This window comes from Leptodactylus fuscus, chromosome 7 (assembly GCF_031893055.1).
Source record: "Leptodactylus fuscus isolate aLepFus1 chromosome 7, aLepFus1.hap2, whole genome shotgun sequence".
Taxonomy (NCBI): Eukaryota; Metazoa; Chordata; class Amphibia; order Anura; family Leptodactylidae; genus Leptodactylus; species Leptodactylus fuscus.
The window spans coordinates 131,874,171-131,900,953 of NC_134271.1; the positions used below are offsets into that span (position 1 = coordinate 131,874,171).

Genomic DNA, 26,783 nt, shown 5'->3' on the forward strand with positions numbered 1-26,783 from the left:
TTTGTGAGGATCTTGGTGATGGGAGCCAGTTCACGTCTAGCCTGCATAGTAGCTGCGGATAAATCGGGGAACAGGGAAATAGATGCAAACGGAGCTGGTAAGGTGCCACATTTCCTGGCTTCCGCTAGAATCGAGTCCTTGACTTGATAGAAGTGGACCCTCGTTAACACATCCCTCGGGACATCCACAGGAGCAGAGTTCGCTTTAGGAATACGATGGGTTCGATCCAGGGTGAGCTCCAGCTCAGTAAGGTGTGGGAGGATTTTCTTAAAGAGACGTTGAACATAGGCCATCAAGTCCTCCGATGCCACATCCTCGGGGACACCACGGATCTTAATATTGTTGCGTCTAGACCGATCCTCAGCGTCAGCAGCTTTAATCTTCAGCCATCTGACCTCCGCTTCCAGGGTGTTGTGAGCGTCAACCAAATCATTATGAGCAGTCGAAAATTCCTCCATTTTATTCTCAAGATGGTCAGTCCGCTCACCCAAAGCATCAATAACCTGTCGCAATTTGCCCACCGCAGAGGAGACAGTCTTGTTAATCCCCGCCTGTAGAAGAACAATCATCCCTTTCAAGGTATCACACGTTACAGGGTCTGAGGAGGTCGGGAAATCAGAAATGTCCGGATGAACAAGATCAGAAGTAGCAACAGAAGCAGGTAGGGCATCAGCGACCCGTTTACACACCAGCTCCTTGCCGGACGGAGAACCCTGAGGAGACACAACAAAACTTCTCTTACCGCCATCAGCCAGCAGGGGGAGACGATCAGCTGAGAGAGAGCCCCCTTCAGGCAATGAGTTCACCAGTTCAGACCGTGGAGGCGACTTCGCCGGAGAGCGGGAACCTGTTGGTGAAGACGGCAGCGAATGCGACATGGTGCTCGAGAAGAAGTCAGAGAGCTTCCTGGGAGTTTTGGAGGAGGATGGTTTCTTCCGAGGCATAGTAGAAACAACAGGAAAGATCAGGGATGGGACCAAAGCTGGTAAGGCAGGAGGGCAAGTCCATACGACAGGGACAAGGTTCGCGGAGCAGTGTAGGAGGTCAGACAGCAACAAAATCCAACAGGGCGGTAGGGGTCATATAACAAGAAGCCTAACAGTCAGCTGAGAGCCGCCAGAGGTGACACTGTGAACGATTTAATCCAACATGGTGAGATAAGTGGCCAGCAGTGGGGACACACAGGCAATTGGAAGTCTACGGGAGCCCAATGTGAGGAGCCCCCCCTGGTGGTGGAGTAGGGGCTCTGCACTCACAGAGGGCTCAACCAGAATATGCAGGGAGCAGGCCAAGTAATATATAAAGTCCAGTCCAGGTGGCAGGTGAGGAGCCCCCCCTGATGGTGGTGTAGGGGCTCAGCACTCACCCAAAGAAACAACACTCAGGCAGGAAAGCAGGAAACAATGTCCAGAAAAGTCCAGGGGGAAGGAGAGGAGCCCCCCTGATGGTAGTGTAGGGGCTCACCACTCTCCCAACCCCCCTGAAGCTGCAGAGTACTAGCGCTTCACAAAATGGCCGCCGCCACTGCCAGTCCCAATGAAGCAATGTTCAGGCCGCACAGCAGGTTCCACACAGGCTAGGAGCAGACACCGGAGGTATCACACAGAGGGCCAGAAGGAGTACCGCTCACCTCCACACAGCAGCCGTTGCCAAAGCGCAGGGAATAAGGACTGAAGCTGGCCGCCACGATCAACAGGAGGGGACCGGAAGTGGAGATGGCGCCGCGGGACAGGCCGGTGAGTAGGCCGCAGGGCCTCCGAGGTCAATAAATCCGGGCTGGAGCTGAAATGGAGATCCACTACACACCGCCAGGGTCCAGGGACACACCGCCGGGCGCCACCGACCAGGAACAGGCAGGTAGGAGATAGATGCCGAAAGGAGAAGGCCGCAGATGCCGGGAGCTCCGGCAGACGCGTCCTCTCTCCTTGCCGGCTCCGTAAAGGCACTTTTAGACTGTGTCCTTAAGGGGTTAAGCATTGAGCACAGATTCTCAATAGGTTTGAGATCTGGAAAGTTTTTTGGCTAGGGATCGAAAATTTAAATCTTCTTTTCTCCAAGTCACTTAGCTAGTACATTTGTCATTTGACATATTGTTCATTCATGCTGGAAATTTTTTTATTTTTTTTCATCAAATTGCTTACGGATCTTTTGTGAGAAGACAAGTTGAGCATTACCATGAGTCCTGTGTCATGTTACCGCATCCCCACGTGCCTGTACATGATGATCGATCGGGCTCAGAAGCAAAGCCCATGCAATCACTGCGAGAGCTGAGCTTTAGCTGACAGCTAGGCTCCCACTGAAACAGCCGAGATGGTGATAAGACAATCCCCAATGTGCCAATGTTTAATCCTTAAGATGCCACGGTCAATAGCGAATGCAGCATCTAAAGGTAAGTTCACACTGAGATTTTTGGTCAGGATTTTGAGGCTGTATCCGCCTCAAGATCCTGCCCAAGAAGACTGCTCCCATTGAAATCAATGCAATCGTAGGGTGCCAAAGGGCTACTATGGCAATCAGGGGCCTGACAAAAGCCCCTGTGACTGCCATAATAGATTTTCTATTAGGATCTGCTAGAGGTACGTCCTAATCCCTGTGTTACAATTGAGTAACAGGCACAATACACTGCAATACAAATGTAGTGTAGTATATTGGACTGGTGATTAAGAACCCTAGGGGCACTTGATAAAAGTAAAAAAATAAAAGGAATAAAATATTTTTTAAAAAGTAAAAAAAAAATAATTACAAAATAAACACAAAACAAATTTTCCCCACTAAAATGTTTAGTATGTTGTAAAAAATAGAATTGAAAACAAAGTACACATATTTGCTATTACCACATCTATACAACCTGACATACATTACTACAATATTTCACCCACATGAAGCATGGCATAAAAAATAAAAGTAAGAAATGATGCCAAAATGTCCATTTTTGTTTATCCCACCATCCAAAAAACAGAATAGAAAGTGATCATTAAGTTGCTTGAATCCTAATCCTGCAGTGCAGTGCACCGGTATCCAGTCGTGCACTCCGCTCTGGATTAGGCCCAAACGAATGGGCCTAGCGGAGAGGAGGGAGTGTCTTCAGCCGGATTCGCCTCGCAAATCTGCCTTAAGAATGAGTATGTTGCTTCTTTTTCCGGGAGCCGGAACAAACGGCTCCCAGAAAATAGAACTGACCGACTCCCATGGAAATCAATGATTCGGATTCGGCCTCAAAATCCTGACCAAATTACCCCATGTGAACTCAGCCTAAGAGTATTATTTTTACCAAAGAATAAACAGTGCAAAGATAATAGTGCAAAAATCAATGGCAAAATTGCTGTGTTTTCCCATTCTCTGGCAGAAAGAATTAAGAATCCAGTCTTGCAACAGTTCTTGAGTGGCCTCACCTTTTTTGTGTAGTCTATAGTTGTCTGTACTTGTCTCATAGCCGATGGCCTCTTCACAATCAGGGGTCAGACTTAGGTTCTCCATCTGCTTTGACTATTATCAGTTACATATAATACTGTATATACAGGTGACAGGGTTTAGATAGGGTGTCCACTACCTAGCAATGTTATACTGATTGGTATGATGGCTGTACACAGTATGTCACAGTAATACAGAATATGTTTTATACATTATATACAAAGCATCTGCAAAGCATATCATAATAGAACATGTCAAGCAAGACAATCTAAGTCCGGGGGTGTTACTAAGAAAAGAGAGACTAACAAAACCCAGAGCAATATAAAGGATTCAGTGAGAAATCAGTTTAGCAGCAGTAATATAACCTATTATACACCCTGTAAAATATACATCATATCACTGAATGGAAAGATGAGATGAGGGTCACCTACAAGTAAAATACAGTAATAGGTATATTGGAGGCACTACAAAATAATAACAGAAATAGGTAACTTACCAGACAAATAAATAGGAAATATACAATAAAAAAAATATTTTTCACAACTCACACGCATAGACTGTATCTTGGAATTCACATTGGTTATTTTCACATCTCACAATTTATGCTACTTTATGGACACAAAAAGGAATTACACCGTACCCTAAAGGACCAACTAAGGAATTGCACACAACCCTAAAGGACCAACTAAGGAATTGCACACAACCCTAAAGGACCAACTATGGAATTGCACATAGCCCTAAAGGACCAACTACGGAATTGTACATAGCCCTAAAGGACCAACTATGGAATTGCATGGTACCCTAAAGAACAAACAGGTCCCAATACAGCTAATGTTTTGTGGGTCCTCTGGATAATTTGTATACATGTTGTTCTTACATTAACACTATCTTTTCTCAGGATGTCAAATGTCAATAATATCACAATTTTTGGCCATACACTAGCTATAGTACTAGTAACAGGTAAAAAGTAAAATTAGTAACAGGTAAAAAGTGTTGATAGGATGGTGTCAATCTGCCACTTGACTCAGACTGTCCTTCGCTCTACTCCACCATGTGTCTCTTAATTGGTCAACCCTTTAGGACTCACCACCCAAAAACCTCTTCTGCTGGTCACCTGAAGTCTTCCATTAGTGGAAAATGGACACACGCTAAACCCTAACACATGACAAGAAATAGGATGGTAGAGTCACCATGTAGTCCTCAAGGTCGTGGAGACCACATGATCCATACTCTGTACACCAAGTGTATGCAGTTCAGTAAATTATCTGATATTATGTCAGCTGTGTACCTCTCTCCTCCACAAGCTATCCACATGGCTCATCTTTCTCATTTGGCCTTGATATGTATGCTTCCTAAAAACTTACCCTCTAGTAGTAAGCATGTTCTCTTACAAGCAGTCTCTGTCTTCCCCATGTTTTTATATTGAGCCATCTCCCACCCTGGGTAGCCAGAATAACAATATGGGATAGTAACAAACTATTTCTCCTCACGTGTAGCTTAGCTCCGCCCCTGAGGAATCATCGTGTAACACACCTTCTAGAAAGTACCAGATCTACACCAATGAAATCAACATTAGCATAAAGCATAGTATATGCAAGAAGATATTACATAGTTACATAGTTACATAGTAGATGAGGTTGGATAAAGACATGAGTCCATCAAGTCCAACCTATAACCCTACAATCCCTACAGTGTTGATCCAGGGGAAGGCAAAAAACCCCATGAGGCTCATGCCAATTGCCCTATTTCGGGGGAAAAAATTCCTTCCCGACTCCAAATCTGGCAGTCAGTATAAAACCCTGGATCAATGTGTCCTTAAAATCTAGAGACCATAACCCTTTATATTTTTCTCTCCAAGGAAGGCATCCAGGCCCACTTTGAACTTGTTCAGTGAATCCACCATCACCACTTCCTGGGGCAGAGAGTTCCAGAGCCTCGTTGTTCTTACTGTGAAGAATCCCCTTCTATGTTTCTGGTGAAACCTTCTCTCCTCCAGACGTAGAGGATGTCCTCTTGTCACTGTCACTGGCCTAGGAGTAAAAATATCCTTAGAAAGTTCTTTGTATTGTCCCTTCATGTATTTGTACATTGTTATTAGATCTCCCCGTAGACGTCTTTTCTCTAAACTGAATAACCCCAAGTTTGTTAATCTATCGTCGTACTCCAGTCCACCCATTCCCCTAATCATTTTGGTTGCCCGTCTTTGCACTTTTTCAAGTTCACTTATGTCTTTCTTGTATATCGGGGCCCAAAATTGCGCACAATATTCTAAGTGTGGCCGTACCAGTGATTTGTATATAGGCATAACTATGTCCTTGTCATGAGAATCTAGACCTCTTTTGATGCATCCCATAACTTTATTTGCCTTGGCAGCAGCTGCCTGGCACTGGTCATTAAAGGTAAGCTTGCTGTCCACCAAAATCCCTAAGTCTTTTTCATTGACAGTCTTACCCAGTAATTTACTATTTAGTACATAGTCATACATTTTATTACGTCGCCCAAAGTGCATTACTTTACATTTGTCAACATTAAACTTCATTTGCCAAGTCTCCGCCCATGCTTCCAGTTTCCTTAGATCCCCTTGTAATATTCTACTATCCTCCTCATTATTGATTACCCTACAAAGTTTAGTATCATCTGCAAATATAGACACCCTGCTTTGTAAACCCTCTATTAATAAAGATATTAAACAAGAGAGGACCTAATACTGACCCTTGTGGCACCCCACTGGTGACTGTGGCCCAGTCTGAATATTTACCATTAACAAGTACCCTCTGTTTCCTATCAGTGAGCCAGTTGCTAACCCAAATGCATATGTTTTCCCCCAGTCCCAACATTCTCATTTTGCATACCAACCGTTTATGTGGAACAGTATCAAAAGCCTTTGAAAAGTCCAGGTACACCACGTCTACTGCATTACCCATGTCCAGATACACCACGTCCACTGCATTACTCATGTGCAGGTACACCACGTCCACTGCATTACCCATGTCCAGTCTTGAACTTACCTCCTCATAGAAGCTGATCAGATTGGTCTGACAGGCCCGATTCCTCATAAACCCATGCTGATTTGGTGTTATAAGATTATTTACATTGAGATACTCCAGGATAGCATCTCTTAGAAAGCCCTCAAATATCTTTCCCACCACAGAAGTTAAACTTACTGGCCTATAGTTTCCAGGTTCCCTTTTACACCCCTTTTTGAAAATTGGCACCACATTTGCTATTCGCCAATCCTGTGGAACAGACCCAGTCATTACTGAATCCTTAAATATTAGATACAAGGGTCTATCTATGACCATGCTTAATTCCCTCAGAACTCGGGGGTGTATACAATCTGGACCGGGCGATTTCTCTATTTTAGTGTTTTGCAGGCGGCGCTGCACTTCTTCCTGGGTTAAGCAGGTGACATTTAATTGAGAGTTTACATTACCCCTAATCATGTTGTTGGCCAATGGATTTTCTTGTGTAAACACTGTAGAGAAGAAGGCATTTAATACTTGTGCTTTTTCCTCATCCTCCTCCACCATTACACCCAGATTAATTTTGAGAGTGCCCACATTGTCAGTTTTTATTCTCTTATTATTTATGTAATTGAAGAATAATTTTGGATTACTTTTACTTTCCTTGGCAATTTTTCTCTCAGCCTCAATCTTCGCCTCCTCTATTTGTTTTTTTGCACAATTTATTTTTCTCCTTATAGTTTTTTAATGCTGTGTCGCTACTTTCTTGTTTTAGCACTTTAAATGCTTCCTTTTTATCCCTCATTGCATTCTGTACTGTTTTAGTTAGCCATATTGGTTTTCTATGATTTCTGGCCCGCTTATTCCCATAGGGTATGTGTTTTCTAGTGGTCTTATTTAGTATATTTTTGAAGATGTCCCATTTAGTTTGTGTTCCCGTCACGTTGAGGACATTGTCCCAGTTTATGCTGCTAAGCTCCTCTCTCAGCTGGTTAAAATTTGCCTTCCTGAAGTTTAGTGTTTTTGTACCCCCTCTAATGAACGTCTTCTTAATGTGTACAAGAAAACTTATTATGTTATGGTCACTATTACCCAGATGTCCCCCAACCTCCACTTTTGATAATGTGTCAGGTTCATTTGTTAAAATTAGGTCTAAAAGTGCCTCGCCTCTTGTTGGGTCCTGCACTAGTTGCGATAGGTAATTGTCTTTTATTACTGACAAGTACCTGTTCCCTTTGTTGGATCTGCAGGTTTCTGCCTCCCAGTTTATATCAGGGTAGTTGAAATCCCCCATAATAATGACTTTATTATGCTTTGCGGCCTCATCTATTTGTTTTACTAGTATATTTTCAGCTTCTTCCGTTATATTTGGAGATTTATAACAAACCCCTATCAGTATTTTATTATTATTTGTTCCTCCCGTAATCTCCACCCATATGGACTCCACATATTCGTTTTCCTCGCAGATGTCCTCATGCAGGACTGGCTTAAGGCCAGTTTTTACGTATAAGCAAACCCCTCCCCCTTTCTTATTTGTACGCTCCTTTCTAAACATACTGTACCCTTGTATATTTACAGCCCAGTCATAGCTAGAGTCCAGCCATGTCTCACTTACCCCCACCATGTCATAATTGTCTTCCAACATCATCACTTCTAGTTCCTCCATCTTGTTAGTGAGGCTTCGGGCATTCGTATACATACATTTCATAGATTTATCTTCCCTACTCTTCCACTGCCTACTGACTGCTCTAACCCGACCCCCTGCTCCACCCCCAGTTACAGTATCTAGCCCTCTTTCCATTTCTACACTATCTTGCCCTCTACATCTGTTATCCTCCCCCCCAGTACCTAGTTTAAACACTCCTCCAACCGTCTAGCCATCTTCTCCCCCAGCACAGCTGCACCCTCCCCATTGAGATGCAGTCCGTCCCTAGCATAGAACCTGTAGCCCACAGCAAAGTCGGCCCAGTTCTCCAGGAACCCAAACCCCTCCTTCCTACACCAACTCTTGAGCCACTTGTTTACCTCCCTAATCTCCCGCTGCCTTTCCTGTGTGGCTCGTGGAACAGGCAGTATTTCTGAGAATACTACCCTGGAGGTCCTTGCCTTCAACTTGCTCCCTAAATCCCTGAAATCATTTTTAAGGACCTTCCACCTGCCGCTAACTTTGTCATTTGTGCCAACGTGCACCATGACTGCTGGATCCACACCAGCCCCACCCAGTAATCTGTCAACCCGATCCGCGATATGTCGAACTCGAGCGCCAGGAAGGCGACACACCGTGCGACGATCCCGGTCTTTGTGACAGATTGCCCTATCTGTTTCCCTAATAATTGAATCTCCCTCTACCAGCACCTGTCTAGTCTTCTCTGCACTCCTATCCCCCTTCTTACAGGACCAGACATTCCCCTGGCTTTCAGAGGAAGTATCGTGCTGCAGCAATGTTACCCCTGTACTAACATCCCCCTCATCTGCCAATTTAGCAAACTTGTTGGGGTGTGCCAGTTCAGGACTAACCTCCCTGGCACTCTTCCCTCTACCCCGCTGGTTTCTAACTGTCACCCAGCTAGCTGCCTCAAGTTCCTGCACCTCCATGCTACCATCCCCCTCTGCACTTGCCCCAATGAGATGTTGCTCTGTGAGCATCAAACTCCTTTCCAAGTTACCAATGGATCGCAGTGTTTCAATTCGCCCATTTAGATCCATGATCTGGGCTTCCAAATGTGCAATGTGATTGCATCTTTCACAACAGTATGCCCCCTCAAGCGGCTGCTCAAGCAGAGCATACATGTTGCAAGATGCACACTGGGACAGCATTGGTAAGTATGGAGCTCATCTTACCTGATGGGGAATATTACAGCAAAACACACAAATTGAAATAAAAAATAAAAGGGTTTTCCCTGTAAAGTCCCTGAATCTAAAGTCACTTAATATTAAGTCACACTTAGACCAAACCACACTTAGGAACAAACCACACTCGCAAGCTCCCACACTCGCTTAATACTTTGATAGCAAAGATTCACATAATATTGCCACTCAGATATGTGATATTGGATTGGATTTTCTTATATAAATAAATGACCAGGTCCAATAATTTTAACTCTTTGATTTGACTTGGTTTTCTTTATTTACACCAGGCATGTCCAAAGTCCAGCCCGTGTGGCAACAACCAACAATTATACCTTTAGGGGGCCCTACCATATCCACACTGCTTTTTTAATAGGCAGTGGGGGTCCAGTAATGGCCCCTATTGACTTATCTATCCATGCTCCTGCATGCTGCCTTCTTTTTGCCTTCTCTTCATCCTTCAGGGGACCCCAAGTGCCACACATTACGTCATCACCACCTGATTTGGTGCAAACAGGTCCCAGTGAAGGCCAAAGAGGGAAGAGAAGGCACTGAGCAGCAGCAGGGGGTGGGAAGTGTATGTATCCTGAATATATTTGGTTACACCGATCCGGTTTTAACAAGAGGAAGTGGCGCAGCTGACATGGTTCTGATACTGATAGAGCTTGTAGGCTGCAGGCCACATTGAGCCTGTGATCTACATGCTAAGTACCAATACTCACCTGTCTGCTCTCCGGCATCTCACACTTCTTCTTCTTCTGAGCACAAGCCAGGGCACCTTGAGCAGGGAGACAGAGCGTGACCGGAGAGCAGACAGGTGAGTAATAAACTAATACTGCTATAGGGGATCAGGGAAGGAGCCACAGTATGGCCTAATGGTCCCACAAATTTTCACCTCACCAAATATGGCCCTCTTTAGAAAATGTTTGGACACCCCTGATATATACACCTAGGACTAGTAGATATCTGATGAAGATTTAAGTCAAACTTATGCAGAAATATAGAAAAAGCCAAGCCAACAAGCACTTCAGTGCACTGGGCTCTATGTCTGTAATAAGGACAGGTGATCTGTTTGAAATGTATAGAATTGATAGACTCACCCCCGTTTGCCTCAATATGTATATATATAAAGTTGAAGGACTTACCTTTTCAAAAACCTGGATTGCATTCTTTGTTCTGTGCACCTGAAGACCAGATATTGGGGTCCTGACAATCGGATCCTGCCAATCTAAAATTGATGTCTTGCTTTAAGGATAGACCATCATTTTTATTTATTTATTTTTTTAATTCTGGTGTCGAATTCTGAAACTGGTAAACTGGAGTACAGAGCTGTGTTAGGGTCCAGTCACACGGAGTTTTTTGGGTAGGATTTTGGCGCTGAAAATCCACGTTTGAAAAGAAGCCTCCCATGGTTTTCAATGGGTTCCTTTTTCTGCTAGCGGAAAAAGGAACCCATTGAAGTGGATGGGAGGCTTTTTTTTTTTTTTTTTTCCACTCTGTGTGAATGGACCCTTATGCTTCTTTTTTTCAGGTCAAGTTGCACTTTATACCATTTATTATCTGATGTTTTGACAACTTTTTATTCAATTTATTGGGGAGGCAAAATTGGTTAAAGAACTGACTTTTTAATTTTTTTTTACCATTATCGCCTTCACCATGTGGGATTAATAATCTTAGGCTGAGTTCAGACGGGGTTTTTGGTCATGATTTTGAGGCGGATTCCTCCTCAAAATCCAGACCAAAAAAATGGCTCCCATTGAAATCAATCATTTCTTATTTGCGAACGGTCTGTTCCGGCTCCCAGAAATAAGAAGCGACATGCTCATTCTTCAGGCATATGCCTCAGCCTGTTCAGCCGCAGATGTCCGCCTGAAGACATTCCCTCCCAACTAGGTCCATTCATTTGGGCCTAATCCGGAGCAGAGTGCCGGGTCCAGTCACAGCTATTGTATTTTTTTGGTCCGGAATCTGAAGCGGCCTCCACCTCAAATTCCGGACCGAAAAACTGTCTGAACTCAGCCTAATCTGTTTATAGTTCAAGCATTTTCCAGAAATCCCTAATGTAATTATATTTCATTTTGTTATTTTTACTTTACTTTACTTTAGTAAAGGAGGGAATTTGAAATTTTAATTTTTTTTTCTTTTATTTTTATATATTTTTTGCTTTTACTTTTTTGACCCTCTAGACAACTTGAACTCCACAAATCTGATGTCCAGGACAATACACTGCAATAGTAATGTATTGCAGTACATTGAGAAATACATCCAGTTCTATTAGAGATTACATATGGCAGTCTGTTATAGAGGTATAGTAATGACAGGCTTAGGAGCCTTAAGTAGGTTCATGGCTGTCATGGAAATGGATACCCCCAACATTTTACTGAGGCATTGGAAGGATTAATGTCCATGGTCAAAGTGGACTCTGATAGCGGGCACTGATGCTGGGTTTCTGCAATGTAATATATCATGTTTAACTCCTTTCCGACATTCAACAAACTATTACAGTGGATGTTGGGTATTTAAAATGGTCAAAGTTGACCGAGGCACATGGGACCATTTTCTTGTAGATCGCCAAAGCCTGGATTGGGGCTGGCGATCAGTTATGACAATAGGGAACCTATTGAAGGCTCATAGGCTTGTCTCGCATTAACTTGTATTACAGGCTGCTCTTTGCACCCAGTATTTTGCAATGCATCACACACCTAAAGACAACCAAGCCTAAATATAGCAGTAAAGAAATAAAACAAAGGGTTCTGGAGAATCTCAGAATCCCCCATTATTGTCCTCCCTAATCTGATCAAGGTTTTTCCTGTAGAGGGAAGAGAAAAAAGCAGTAGCACATTGCTTACTTACTGCTGAGATTTAGTATCTCTTTCCTCTACAGAGTCCCATTATGAACAGATCAGCTCTAGTAGAACAAGGGCCAACGAACTAATGAAGTACTGGAGCAAGTACATTACCCCAACTGAGGTCTCTGGGGCTCAATTATAGAGAAACACACATGGGGGTCTCAATATAGAGGGTTTGACCCTCCTGCTCATTTTATTTATTGTTACTAGAGATGAGCGAACAGTGTTCTATCGAACACATGTTCGGTCAGATATCACGCTGTTCGCCATGTTCGAATCGAATCGAACACAGCATGGTAAAGTGCGCCAAAACTCGATTCCCCTCCCACCTTCCCTGGCGCCTTTTTTGCACCAATAACAGTGCAGGGGAGGTGGGACAGGAACTACGACAACGGGGGCATTGAAAAAAATCGGAAAAAGTCATTGGCTGCCGAAATCAGGTGACCTCCATTTTAGATGAATAGTGGATTTCAAATCCGGGTCATATGAGAATGTGAACTTTGTGACTATGAGACAGGGATAGCTGTACAGGCAGGGATAGCTAGGGATAACCTTTATTTATTACATCAGAGGCGAGGGTGCGCTTGAACCCTTGTGTACACTCGGCTCTGCTACATCAGAGCCGAGGGTGCGCTTGAACCCTTGTGCACCCTCGGCTCTGCTACATCAGAGCCGAGTGTGCACTTGAACCCTTGTGCACACTCTGCTTCATCACGCTAATAGAATGCATTGGCCAGTGCTGATTGAAGCAGAGCTGAATGTGTGTGCTTAGCTCAACTACTCCACCGGCATAGTTGAGCTAAGCACACACATTCAGCACTGCTTCATCACGCCAATAGAATGCATTGGCCAGCGCTGATTGGCCAGAGTACGGAATTCGGCCAATCAGCGCTGGCTCGGCTGGAGGAGGCGGAGTCTAAGGTCGGACCATAATGGAGACTGGTGTAGAGCGATCTTAGACTCTGCCTCCTCCAGCAGAGCCAGCGCTGATTGGCCAGAGTACAGAATTCGGCCAATCAGCGCTGGCCAATGCATTCCTATGGGAAAAAGTTAGCTTGCGACAATCGCAAGCTGACAGGGATTTCCATGTAACTAAGTGATTTATATGCCCCCAGACATGCTTCCCCTGCTGTCCCAGTGTCATTCCAGAGGTGTTGGCATCATTTCCTGGGGTGTCATAGTGGACTTGGTGACCCTCCAGAGACGGATTTGGGATTCCCCCTTAACGAGTATATGTTCCCCATAGACTATAATGGGGTTTGAAACCCATTCGAACAGTCGAACAGTAAGCGACTGTTCGAATCGGATTTCGAACCTCGAACATTTTGGTGTTCGCTCATCTCTAATTGTTACATGTATATTGGGCGTGATCACTTACATCAGAAAAGTCATATATTTATCTCAAGTCCATTCTGCAATTGTTTTACTATGGGTCCAGAAATACAACTGAACTTCTCTGCTAAGCGATTTATATGATACAGATAACTAGATGTTTTCTTATCTTAGCATTTCACATGAAATTGAACATTTTGAGCAGACTACAATCCGTTCCATTCTCTTGGTCTCTTCTTCAGGCATGTATCTGAAGAGTCCTATAGTTACAGGATGCCCAACTTGACAGTAGTAGTAGGGAAGCAAATTTATATCACTTTTGTGATGGAAATGAGGAGGCATGGATTTTCACCCAGGAGCAAGAACATCCGGAGGATGCATCTAACCCATACTGAGGGATGCGATTGTCATGAATTAAATGCAGGGTATGTCAAGATCAGCGTACCATATGTTCATCTTGAGAAATTGCCCCCCAAACTGCTGTCATTGTATCAGGAGTATATCCACTTTTCTAAGGCAATACTTTATCATTGTATTGAATCTGTGGTTCTGCTCTTCTTCAGGAGGGTTCAATATCTATCCTAAGAAGGATTGAAGATTTATTCTGGTTGATTTCAGCTGTTCACATATTCTTCTTATCCCAATCCCCTTTGGATCGCCCTCTTTACTTCTTTGTTTCTCAGTGTATAAATAAGAGGGTTTAATACAGGAGTGATAATGGTGACTAATAAGGCTATTATTCTGTCTTCATCTAATGAGATTTGTGTTTGGACACAGGTACATACACAATGATGTTACAAAATACAAAGAAACAATGGTGATGTGAGACGTACAAGTGAAGAAGCCAACAGTTTATTAGTTCCAACATATACTTTGACAGCACTTCAGCCCCAGTAGCCTTTTTTTTAGTAGCCAAAGTTTTTTTATTTGGGTTTATTTGATTTGGTCACATGCCTTCCCATGAACAATTTTCAATGTTGTTGTTTTTGAGCCAATACCTTTGGATCGCCCTCTTAACCTCTTTGTTTCTCACTGTATAAATAATAGGGTTTAGTGCAGGGGTAATAATTGTGATCAATAGGGCACTTATTCTGGTTTGCTCTAATGAGTCCTTTGTTGTTGGGCCCAGATACATGGACAGGACTGATCCAAAATATAAAATAACAACAGTGATGTGAGACGTGCAAGTGAAAAAGGCCTTCCGTCTCTCCTGCCTACAACGAATGTTTAGGAGATGGCTTCCAATGTACGCATAAGACACAATGGTCAATACAAACGCACTAACAGCTAGAATAGCAAAGATGAACGTTGATAGAATTTCACTGGTCTCGGTATTTGCACAGGCAAGCTTCATAACAGGTTTTATATCACAGTAGAAATGTATAACTTGCCTCCGATTACAATATGGTAGTCTGAACGTTATAATTGCTTGCAGTGAGGAATATAGAAAGCCAAGAAGCCAACAGCTGGAAGCCAACACAACGCAAGATGTTCTTCTCATAAGATCATGATATCTCAGAGGGTTACAAATGGCAACATATCTATCATAAGACATGGCAGACAGAATGAAAGCCTGACTGCTCCCCAAAAAGTGGAAAAAGTGGAGCTGTGCTACGCAACTCCAGAACGATATCCTCTTGTCCCCTATAAGTAAGCCAGATAGCATCTTGGGTACAGTGATGGTTGATGAAGAGATGTCTAGTAATGAGAGATTGGCCAAGAAGAAATACATTGGCTTGTGAAGGGACTGGACAATAGTAATGAGAAGAAAAATGCCAAGATTTTCTGTTAAGATGAATAGATAAAACATAAGAAATATCGCAAAGAAGAAGATTTGAAGATTTGGTTCATCGGTGATACCCAAAAGGATGAAGCCCTCTATTGATGTTAAGTTGTCCATTTTTTATTTCCGCATGTCTTTCCTAATGACTAAAAGATCAACAGAGAACCTTTAGTGCCAAAGAATTCTCCCGAAATATGGGATCTCAGATACTAGGAAGATACAAAGTGGAAAAGTTATCCATGTGCTACACTTTATCTAACATGTATATCAATGACTTGATGAGATAGCTATGGAATACTCCCATAGTAACCAGTTATAAATGCCTATGGTGAGGATTACTGTATGCAATATAAACAGTTTGAAGGGGCTTCATCAGAAAAAATAACTTTACCCCAGTCCCATAGTCCAATTCCTGTAATTCCTGTAGAACATCAGTCTGTCCTTGATGTTTGGCTGATGGAGAGAATTAGCATCTGGAAGAATGTTTGCCCAGAGAAGACAAGGTGAACCATGAGTTCTGTGTCATGTCAATAGTAAAGTATTCTGAGACCATACATATGTCAAGTTGCTTTCATTCAATGAATTTTTCTTAAGAACGCCATACAATGAGTAAAAAATAGTATCACAGTATAACATCTTCCAAAAGCAACTTCTTCACAACCATCTATGAGCAATTTGGCAATGAACAATGCTTTTACCGGTGTGGTAAATAGTAAAAAGTGATAACTACAGTGTTGGCCAAAAGTATTGGCACCCCTGCAATTCTGTCAGATAATACTCAGTTTCTTCCAGAAAATGATTGCAATCACAAATTCTTTGGTATTATTATCTTCATTTAATTTGTCTTCAATGGAAAACCACAAAAAGAATTGTTAAAAAATCCAAATTGGATATAATTCCACACCAAACATAAAAAAGGGGGTGGACAAAAGTATTGGCACTGTTTGAAAAATCATTTAATGCTTCCCTAATTTGTGTAATTAATATCACCTGTTACTTACCTGAGACACCTAACAGGTGGTGGCAATAACTAAATCACACTTGCAGCCAGTTGAAATGGATTAAAGTTGACTCAACCTCTGTCCTGTGTCCTTCTGTGTACCACATTGAGCATGGAGAAAAGAAAGAAGACCAAAGAACTGTCTGAGGACTTGAGAAGGAAAATTGTGAGGAAGCATGAGCAATCTCAAGGCTACAAGTCCATCTCCAAAGACCTGAATGTTTCTGTGTCTACCGTGCGCAGTGTCATCAAGAAGTTTAAAGCCCATGGCACTGTGGCTAACCTCCCTAGATGTGAACATGAAAAGAAAAAATGATGAGAGATTTCAACGCAAGATTGTGCGGATGGTGGATAAAGAACCTCGACTAACATCCAAACAAGTTCAAGCTGCCCTGCAGTCCGAGGGTACAACAGTGTCAACCCGTACTATCCATCAGCTTCTGAATGAAAAGGGACTGTATGGTAGGAGACCCAGGAAGATCCCACTTCTTATCCAGTGACATAAAAAAGCCAGGCGGAGTTTGCCAAAACTTACCTGAGAAAACCAAAAACATTTGGAAGAATGTTCTCTGCTCAGATGAGACAAAAGTAGGAAAAGGCATCAACATAGAGTTTACAGGGAAAAAAAAAGAGGCCTTCAAAGAAAAGAACACGGTCCCTACAGTCAAACATGGCGGAGGTTCCCTGATGTTTTGGGGTTGCTTTGCTGCCTCTGGCACTGGACTGCTTGACCGTGTGCATGGCATTATGAAGTCTGAAGATGACCAACACATTGTGCAGCATAATGTAGGGCCCAGTGTGAGAAAGCTGGGTCTCCCTCAGAGGTCATGGGTCTTCCAGCAGGACAATGACCCAAAACACACTTTAAAAAGCACTAGAAAATGGTTTGAGAGAAAGCCCTGGAGACTTGTAAAGTGGCAGCAATGAGTCCAGACCTGAATCCCATAGAACACCTGTGGGGGAGACAGGGGCGAACCTGCCCCTTTCGCCACCCGAGGCGAACTACAGAAAGCCGCCGGGAGGAGGGGGCGGAGCGGAGTTCAGGGGGCGGGGCTTAGCGCCGTTCGCCGGCAGAGAGCAGGCACGGAGACGACCTGCTCTCTGCCTGAGCGTGAGAGGAGGCTGCTGGAGCAGCGCTGCTCCAGTGGCCTCCCCAAACCACCGCTCGGTGCTAAGCCAGTCCAGGACAGCTTGTCCTGGAGTGGCTTAGGTAACCAAAAATGCCGCCCTCCCTGAGGCCCTGGCATAGCGCCGCCTGAAGCGCTCGCTTCAGGTCGCCTCATGGGAGGTGCGGCGCTGGGGGCAGAGATCTCTTGATGGCAGTTTGGAAAAGGCCCCCTTCACATCTCAGGGGGGACCTGGAGCAGTTTGCCAAAGAAGAATGGTCTACAATTCCAGCAGAGCCTTGTAAGAAACTCATTGATGGTTACTGGAAGCGGTTGTGCTTATTGTGTCTAAAGGTTGTGCTACCAAGTATTAGGCTGAGGGGGCCAATACTTTTGTCCGGCCCATTTTTGGAGTTTTGTGTAAAATGATCAATGATTTGACTTTTTTTTTCATTCTCTTTTGTGTTTTTTCATTGCAGGCAAAATAAATGAAGATATTAATAGCAAAGAGTTTGTGCTTGCAATCATTTTCTGGAAGAAACTGAGTATTATCTGACAGAATCGCAGGGGGGCCAATACTTTTGGCCAACACTGTATATAATACATTTATAAAGCATAACATAATAAAACATGTCAAACAAGACAATATAAGTCAGGGGGTTTTGCTACCAAAACTGAGTCTAAAAAAACCCAGAGCAATGTAAAGGATTCAGTGAAAAATCAGTTTAGCAGCAGTAATATAACCTATTATACACCCTGTAAAACATACATCACATCACTGAATGGAAAGATAAGATGAGGGTCACCTACAAGTAAAATACAGTAATGGGTACATTGGAGGCAATAAAAAAAAATAAAAATAGATGACTTACCAGCCAAATAAACAGGAAATAGATCATAGAAAAAAAAATTTCACAACTCAAACGCAGAGACTGAATTTTGGAATTCAATTTAGTCATTTTCGCATCTCACAATTTATAGTACTTTATGGACACACAAAGGAATCACACATAACCCTGAAGGACCAACTAAGGAATTACACAGTAGACTAAAGAACAAACAGGTCCCAATACAGCTAATGCCTTGGGGGTTCTCTGGATAATTTGTATACATGTTGTTCTTACAGTAGCACTATCTTTTCTCAGGATGTCAAGTATCTATAATATCACAATTGCTGGCCAGACAGCAATTGTGCATGTGTCTCTTAACTGGTCAATCCTTAAGGACTCACCACCCAAAAGCCTCTTCTGCCAAGGTCACCTTGAGTTTTCCACTAGTGGAAAATAGACACACATTACAGCTTAATACATGACATGCAATGAGGTGGTAGAGTCACCATGTAGTCCTCAAGGCCATGGAGACCACAAGATCCATACTCTGTACTGTTCAGAGTTTGTGGTTCAGTAATTTATCTGATGTCATACACAAATAATAATAAAAGGAACCTCCGAGCTAATACGAGTGACAAGTCCATGTGGGAGTTTTTAAGAGCTGCAGGTATCTCCGCTATCTCAGTATGAAGATGTGTTAATCATACGTGAAAAGGACCTTCCCAGGATGAATCACTGATTGTCCAGTCGGGACGAGGAACCGCACTAACTCCAGTTTCTCAACAAAAGTATCTTTATTGTCACAACACGACAAATGGTTATCACACAACATGGCAATAGGTCATTACACGACACTTAATAATTAGAGGTGAGCGAACTCCGTTCGATCGAATAGGTATTCGATCGAATATCAGGCCGTTCGGGGTATTTGTTTGCAATCGCATACCACGCGGCATACGCAGTAAAAATTTGTATCCCCTCCCACCTTCCCTGGTGCTTTTTTTGCACCAATAACTGTGCAGGGGAGGTGGGACGGGAACTACAGCAACGGAGGCAGTGAAAAAATTTTTAAAAACCCATTGGCTGCCGAAAACATGTTACCTCCCGTTTATAAGAATAGCCAGCGACATCTTTGTGTCATTTGCGGTGAGAGATAGGGAGAGAGAGATCTGCTGAGGGCTAGATAGCTTCTAGTAGGCAGGGAAAAATGGAAGAACAACAACAGCTCTTTTCAGAGCTATACATTGCAGGGAGAGGAGTCAAGATTTCAATGGGGTGTCTCCCCAAATCAGGGATACGGAGCAATTCAGCCCAGCAATATACGCTCAATCCAGCTTTACAGGCAGTGTCCCCCCAAACACCTAACAGGGATACAGAGTAATTTAGTCCAGCCAGATATGATCAACCCAGCTTTTCAGGCAGTGTGTAACCCCAAAACAGGGATACAGAGCAATTCAGTGCTGTTCAGGCAGTGTGTAACCCCAAAACAGGGATACGGAGTAATTACGTCTGGCTATGTACGCTCAATCCAGATATCCAGGGTGTGTACCCCCAAAACCTAGGTGGGAGACACAGAAATTCAGTCAGGCTATGTCCGCTCAATACAGATATCCATGATGTGTACCCCCAAAACCTAGGTGTGACACAGAAATTCAGTCAGGATATGTACGCTCAATCCAGTTTTTCATGGTGTGTAACCCCAAAACCTACCTGGGAGACACAGAAATTCAGTCAGGCTATGTACGCTGAATCCAATTTTTAAGGGTCTACCCCACAAAGCTAAGTGGGAGATAGGCGTTCATTCAGTCAGGTCATGTATGGTCAAACCTGTTTTTAATGCTGAACCCCCGAAGCTAAGTGTGATACACAGCAAATCAGTCACGCTATATAAGCTCAATCCAATTTTTAGGGGTCTACCCAGGTTCCGGCCATTATCACATACGCCAACCTGCACCTGGACCCAGGTGCAGCGGGGCAAAAAACATTGCCATCTCATCCAGGATGGCATCCCTGACCTCGGAGGCAGTGTGTTGTCTGTCCCCTAAGCTGGTGAGCTTCAGCACGGCCTGCTGGCGTCTCCCCACGCCAGTGTTGCAGCATTTCCAGCTCTTAGCTGAGGTCAATTTAACGGTGGAGGAGGAGGAGGGTGGTGTTTCCGCACTCCTGCCAGGAATATTGGGTGGGATGACAAGGCTGGCCGCCACAGTTTGTGACCCGGTCCCAGCCTCAACTACATTCAGCCAGTGTGCCGTGATTGAGATGTAGTGTCCCTGGCCGCATGCACTTGTCCACGCGTCGGTGGTCAAGTGGAACTTTGTGCAAAGCGCAGAACTTAGGGCCCGCCTGATGTTACGGGACACACGCTGGTGCAAGGCTCAACTCACCCTAAGGGCCAAAAACACTGCTGGTGAATTTTGTTCAGTTCCAAAGGACTCTGTGTTTACATTTGGCTCAGTCGCAGCTCCAGGACATGCCTTTGAAGGCAAGCTTTCCTTTAGTGGCTCCATCTCAGCAGGATGATGATGGTGAAGCTTGATTAAATCTGGTGTCGGAACAGAAAGTGGTTTCTGATCTACAGCTAAAGTACTGGAGCATGTTGTTTGGACTAATAACAGCTGATCAGAACCCTGTAGAGGTAATGTAGAGTCCGATATTAGAGGACCATTACCAGTAGTAGTGGTTTCAGCCAATTCTCCTCTAAATAAAAGTTACCCCCAGGTCTTGATGCCAAAATGTTATCAATTTCCCAATCAAAATCAAGCTCAGTGTCTGGGTCCTCAGTCCAATCCACTGCATCAAACCCACACAATGAGAGAGATGGTTCTAGAACCACCATTTTAGGAGCTAACAATTTTAAAGGGGCTAACACTCTGCTGCTGCAAGGCTCAACTCACCCAATGGGCAAAAAACTCTACTGGTGCAAGGCTGAACTAAGTTAAAGGGCCTCAATCTCTGCTGGTAGCTCAGCTTAAGGGCCTCTACCCCAATTTGGAAGGGCTCACGTTAAGCATTTTTCCCATAGACTATAATGGGGTTCGATATTCGTTCGAATAGTCGAATCTTGAGCGGCTATTCGAAACGAATAACGAAGATCGAATATTTTACTGTTTGCTCATCTCTATTAATAATGCGTTTCAGGGGAAAAACAACCAATTTTTCAAGTGGATTATTTAGTGTAGAAGTGAGATGCTAATTAAAAAAAAAAAAAAAAGGAACAGAATCCAACTTATACATGGAATACACATACATACAATTATGAGGTGGAAAGTAAAAAACATGACAAAAATATATTATATATATACATATATATATATATATATATATATATATATATATATTGTGTATATATATATATATATATATATATATATATATATATGTATACACATACATGTATTAATCATATTAATAATTACTAGAGATGAGCGAGTAGTATTCGATCAAATACCTCGCTCCCATAGGAAGGAATACTACTCGCTCATCTCTAATAATTACCTGTTGTGGAGGTGTTCTTTTCAAAGGAAAAACTCTTAGAGAATAGATCCCGTGATAAATATATTAAAGTATGTGTAAGTGATATGAGATCTATAAATAATTATGATTGTAATTGTAATGTGTGGTCATTTGTGGGTGGGAAATACCTTAGGGTCACCAGCAGCAGATACGGTCCCACTCCTGTGTCCTGTCACAATCTAAATAAATGGTCTGGGGGCTTCTCTTATATAATGTAATGTAGCGCACGTGTATATTAACATTCGCAAGCCAAAGCTCCATCCCTTGTAGAAAAGTGTGGGAATCACTATAAGACTAAGTGCACATGTACAAAACTTTACACCCATGCTCAGAAGTTCTGTACGGCAAGATCATATCACTAGTAATACTTAGAGATGAGCGAACACTAAAATGTTCGAGGTTCGAAATTTGATTCGAACAGCCGCTCACTGTTCGAGTGTTCGAATGGGTTTCGAACCCCATTATAGTCTATGGGGAACATAAACTCGTTAAGGGGGAAACCCAAATTCGTGTCTGGAGGGTCACCAAGTCCACTATGACACCCCAGGAAATGATACCAACACCCTGGAATGACACTGGGACAGCAGGGGAAGCATGTCTGGGGGCATAAAAGTCACTTTATTTCATGGAAATCCCTGTCAGTTTGCGATTTTCGCAAGCTAACTTTTCCCCATAGAAATGCATTGGCCAGTGCTGATTGGCCAGAGTACGGAACTCGACCAATCAGCGCTGGCTCTGCTGGAGGAGGCGGAGTCTAAGATAGCTCCACACCAGTCTCCATTCAGGTCCGACCTTAGACTCCGCCTCCTCCGGCAGAGCCAGCGCTGATTGGCCGAAGGCTGGCCAATGCATTCCTATGCGAATGCAGACTTAGCAGTGCTGAGTCAGTTTTGCTCAACTACACATCTGATGCACACTCGGCACTGCTACATCAGATGTAGCAATCTGATGTAGCAGAGCCGAGGGTGCACTAGAACCCCTGTGCAAACTCAGTTCACGCTAATAGAATGCATTGGCCAGCGCTGATTGGCCAATGCATTCTATTAGCCCGATGAAGTAGAGCTGAATGTGTGTGCTAAGCACACACATTCAGCACTGCTTCATCAAGCCAATACAATGCATTAGCCAGTGCTGATTGGCCAGAGTACGGAATTCGGCCAATCAGCGCTGGCCAATGCATTCTATTAGCCCGATGAAGTAGAGCTGAATGTGTGTGCTAAGCACACACATTCAGCACTGCTTCATCACGCCAATACAATGCATTAGCCAGTGCTGATTGGCCAGAGTACGGAATTCGGCCAATCAGCGCTGGCTCTGCTGGAGGAGGCGGAGTCTAAGATCGCTCCACACCAGTCTCCATTCAGGTCCGACCTTAGACTCCGCCTCCTCCGGCAGAGCCAGCGCTGATTGGCCGAAGGCTGGCCAATGCATTCCTATGCGAATGCAGACTTAGCAGTGCTGAGTCAGTTTTGCTCAACTACACATCTGATGCACACTCGGCACTGCTACATCAGATGTAGCAATCTGATGTAGCAGAGCCGAGGGTGCACTAGAACCCCTGTGCAAACTCAGTTCACGCTAATAGAATGCATTGGCCAGCGCTGATTGGCCAATGCATTCTATTAGCCCGATGAAGTAGAGCTGAATGTGTGTGCTAAGCACACACATTCAGCACTGCTTCATCAAGCCAATACAATGCATTAGCCAGTGCTGATTGGCCAGAGTACGGAATTCGGCCAATCAGCGCTGGCTCTGCTGGAGGAGGCGGAGTCTAAGGTCGGACCTGAATGGAGACTGGTGTGGAGCGATCTTAGACTCCGCCTCCTCCAGCAGAGCCAGCGCTGATTGGCCGAATTCCATACTCTGGCCAATCAGCACTGGCTAATGCATTGTATTGGCGTGATGAAGCAGTGCTGAATGTGTGTGCTTAGCACACACATTCAGCTCTACTTCATCGGGCTAATAGAATGCATTGGCCAATCAGCGCTGGCCAATGCATTCTATTAGCGTGAACTGAGTTTGCACAGGGGTTCTAGTGCACCCTCGGCTCTGCTACATCAGATTGCTACATCTGATGTAGCAGTGCCGAGTGTGCATCAGATGTGTAGTTGAGCAAAGCTGACTCAGCACTGCTAAGTCTCTGCATTCGCATAGGAATGCATTGGCCAGCCTTCGGCCAATCAGCGCTGGCTCTGCCGGAGGAGGCGGAGTCTAAGGTCGGACCTGAATGGAGACTGGTGTGGAGCGATCTTAGACTCCGCCTCCTCCAGCAGAGCCAGCGCTGATTGGTCGAGTTCCGTACTCTGGCCAATCAGCGCTGGCCAATGCATTCTATTAGCCCGATGAAGTAGAGCTGAATGTGTGTGCTTAGCACACACATTCAGCTCTACTTCATCAGGCTAATAGAATACATTGGCCAATCAGCGCTGGCCAATGCATTCTATTAGCTTGATGAAGCAGAGTGTGCACAAGGGTTCAAGCGCACCCTCGGCTCTGATGTAGCAGAGCTGAGGGTGCACAAGGGTTCAAGTGCACCCTCGGCTCTCCTACATCAGAGCCGAGGGTGCGCTTGAACCCTTGTGCAGCCTCGGCTCTGCTACATCAGAGCCGAGGGTGCGCTTGAACCCTTGTGCACACTCTGCTTCATCAAGCTAATAGAATGCATTGGCCAGCACTGATTGGCCAGAGTACGGAATTCGGCCAATCAGCGCTGGCCAATGCATCCCTATGGGAAAAAGTTTATCTCACAAAAATCACAATTACACACCCGATAGAGCCCCAAAAAGTTATTTTTAATAACATTCCCCCCTAAATAAAGGTTATCCCTAGCTATCCCTGCCTGTACAGCTATCCCTGTCTCATAGTCACAAAGTTCACATTCTCATATGACCCGGATTTGAAATCCACTATTCGTCTAAAATGGAGGTCACCTGATTTCGGCAGCCAATGACTTTTTCCAATTTTTTTCAATGCCCCCAGTGTCGTAGTTCCTGTCCCACCTCCCCTGCGCTGTTATTGGTGCAAAAAAGGCGCCAGGGAAGGTGGGAGGGGAATCGAATTTTGGCGCACTTTACCACGTGGTGTTCGATTCGATTCGAACATGGCGAACACCCTGATATCCGATCGAACATGTGTTCGATAGAACACTGTTCGCTCATCTCTAGTAATACTTACTGTATGGAGGATCAGTCTCTGTGTCGGGGATGAGACACGCTTGTACATAAAGAAGCACAATGCGCTCCAAACAGTAGGAGAAATATTTTGAAACATTATGGGGACAATTCCCTAACATAAGGGGAAATAAAAAGATGGATTAGAATTAAGGCTATAATTTGTGACTATATTCCATTGCTTGAATATGGGTGTGTATGTATATAGAGCTGATTATGATCATCTGATGACATGACAGCTGTGTCCCTTTCTTCTCCATAAGATATCCACGTGACTCATATATGTCACTTGGCCTTGATAAGCATACTTCCTAAAAAACTATTCCCTAGTAACAAGCATGTTCTCCCGCTCCTACAAGCAGCCTTTCTTTCTTCCCCCTGTTTAAGTACTGAGCCATCTCCACTAGTGGCGTAACTAGGAATTGCAGGGCCCCATGGCAAACTTATAGTATAAGGCTCCCCTCAACCAACCCCCCTGAAGATCCCATCCGACTGAACGACCCTTCTGCCCCCCACATTCGTGCACTCCCTATTATGCCCCATAGTGGCCCCTGCACACAGTATTATGCCCCATAGAGGCCCCTGCACACAGTATTATGCCCCATAGTGGCCCCTGCACACAGTATTATGCCCCATAGTGGCCCCTGCACACAGTATTATGCCCCATAGAGGCCCCTGCACACAGTATTATGCCCCATAGTGCCCCTGCACACAGTATTATGTCCCATAGTGGCCCCTGCACACAGTATTATGTCCCATAGTGGCCCCTGCACACAGTATTATGCCCCATAGTGCCCCTGCACACAGTATTATGCCCCATAGTGGCCCCTGCACACAGTATTATCCCTCATAGTGGCCCCTGCACACAGTATTATGTTCCATAGTGGCCCCTGCACACAGTATTATGTTCCATAGTGGCCCCTGCACACAGTATTATGCCCCAAAGTGGCCCCTGCACACAGTATTATGCCCCATAGTGGCCCCTGCACACAGTATTATCCCCCATAGTGGCTCCTGCAAACAATATTATCCCCCATAGTGGCTCCTGTACGTAGTATTAGATAAGTTGAGATAAGATAATCCTTTAATAGACCCACCATGGGGAAATGTCAGTGTGTTACAGCAGCATGATAATACAGATACAGGATAATATACAGTAATCTATTACAGACAGAGACCCACATAAGCTCAGAATAGCAGATAAGAGAAAAATACTAGGAGTCATAGCAGCTAAAGAAAGAAAAAGGAGACTTCAGAATCATTTAGTTCTCTGTGCGGAGTGATCTTCGCTTAGCCTGATGTTGATTATACAGCCTGGTCATGGTTGGGAGGAAGGATCTCCAATAGCCTTCCTTCTCATACTTGGGGTGAAGCAGTCGGTCACCCCCATTCACAATGTATCACACACCTAAAGACAACCAAGTGCTAATATAGCAGTAAAGAAATAAAACAAAGCGTTCCAGAGAACCTCAGAAACCCCCATTATTAATCTCCCTGATCTTAACTGCATTATTCCATACGAGTAAAAAAATTATAGAGTAAAGACGACAAGCAAACTAAATATCTGCAAATGACGGCATGCACAGATATGTCAAATAGAAAATAATATGATAAATAAATAGAGATAGTATTATACATATCAGCATGATGAAAACGAAACAACGCAACACACTTTATTACGGGTAGTTTATGGACCAAAGTCTTTATTGATATATTTCAAATCTAAGAAATAAAAATAAAAATAAATCAAATCAAAATAATTAGTAAAATTCTGAACATGTCAGAACAAGCGTAGTATGCGTTATTATGCTCCTATGTCCTTAGTGTCCATATTCTCAATTTTTATAGTTACAATACACCTTTTGAACCGGCGGCCTCTTTGCTTCTTTGTTTCTCAGTGTATAAATAAGAGGATTCAATGCAGGAGTAATAGGATTGAGGGATCGTGTTCGAAAAAGATCGGATTCCGATCGGTGATC

The 26,783-nt window shown here is 43.9% G+C and overlaps 1 protein-coding gene across 1 annotated transcript; it reads right to left on the reverse strand.

Annotated features, from left to right (window-relative positions):
- Positions 1-14,348: 14,348 nt before the first annotated feature.
- On the reverse strand, positions 14,349-15,302 carry LOC142213336 (olfactory receptor 12D1-like). The gene has a single exon (XM_075281651.1). It carries the CDS (start codon positions 15,300-15,302, stop codon positions 14,349-14,351), a length of 954 nt encoding a protein of 317 aa, XP_075137752.1.
- Between the last annotated feature and the right edge of the window lie 11,481 nt (positions 15,303-26,783).

Coding starts and splice junctions, on each gene's coding strand:
- LOC142213336 (XM_075281651.1), bottom strand. CDS start 15,302: ATGGACAACTTAACATCAATAGAGGGCTTCATCCTTTTGGGTATCACC.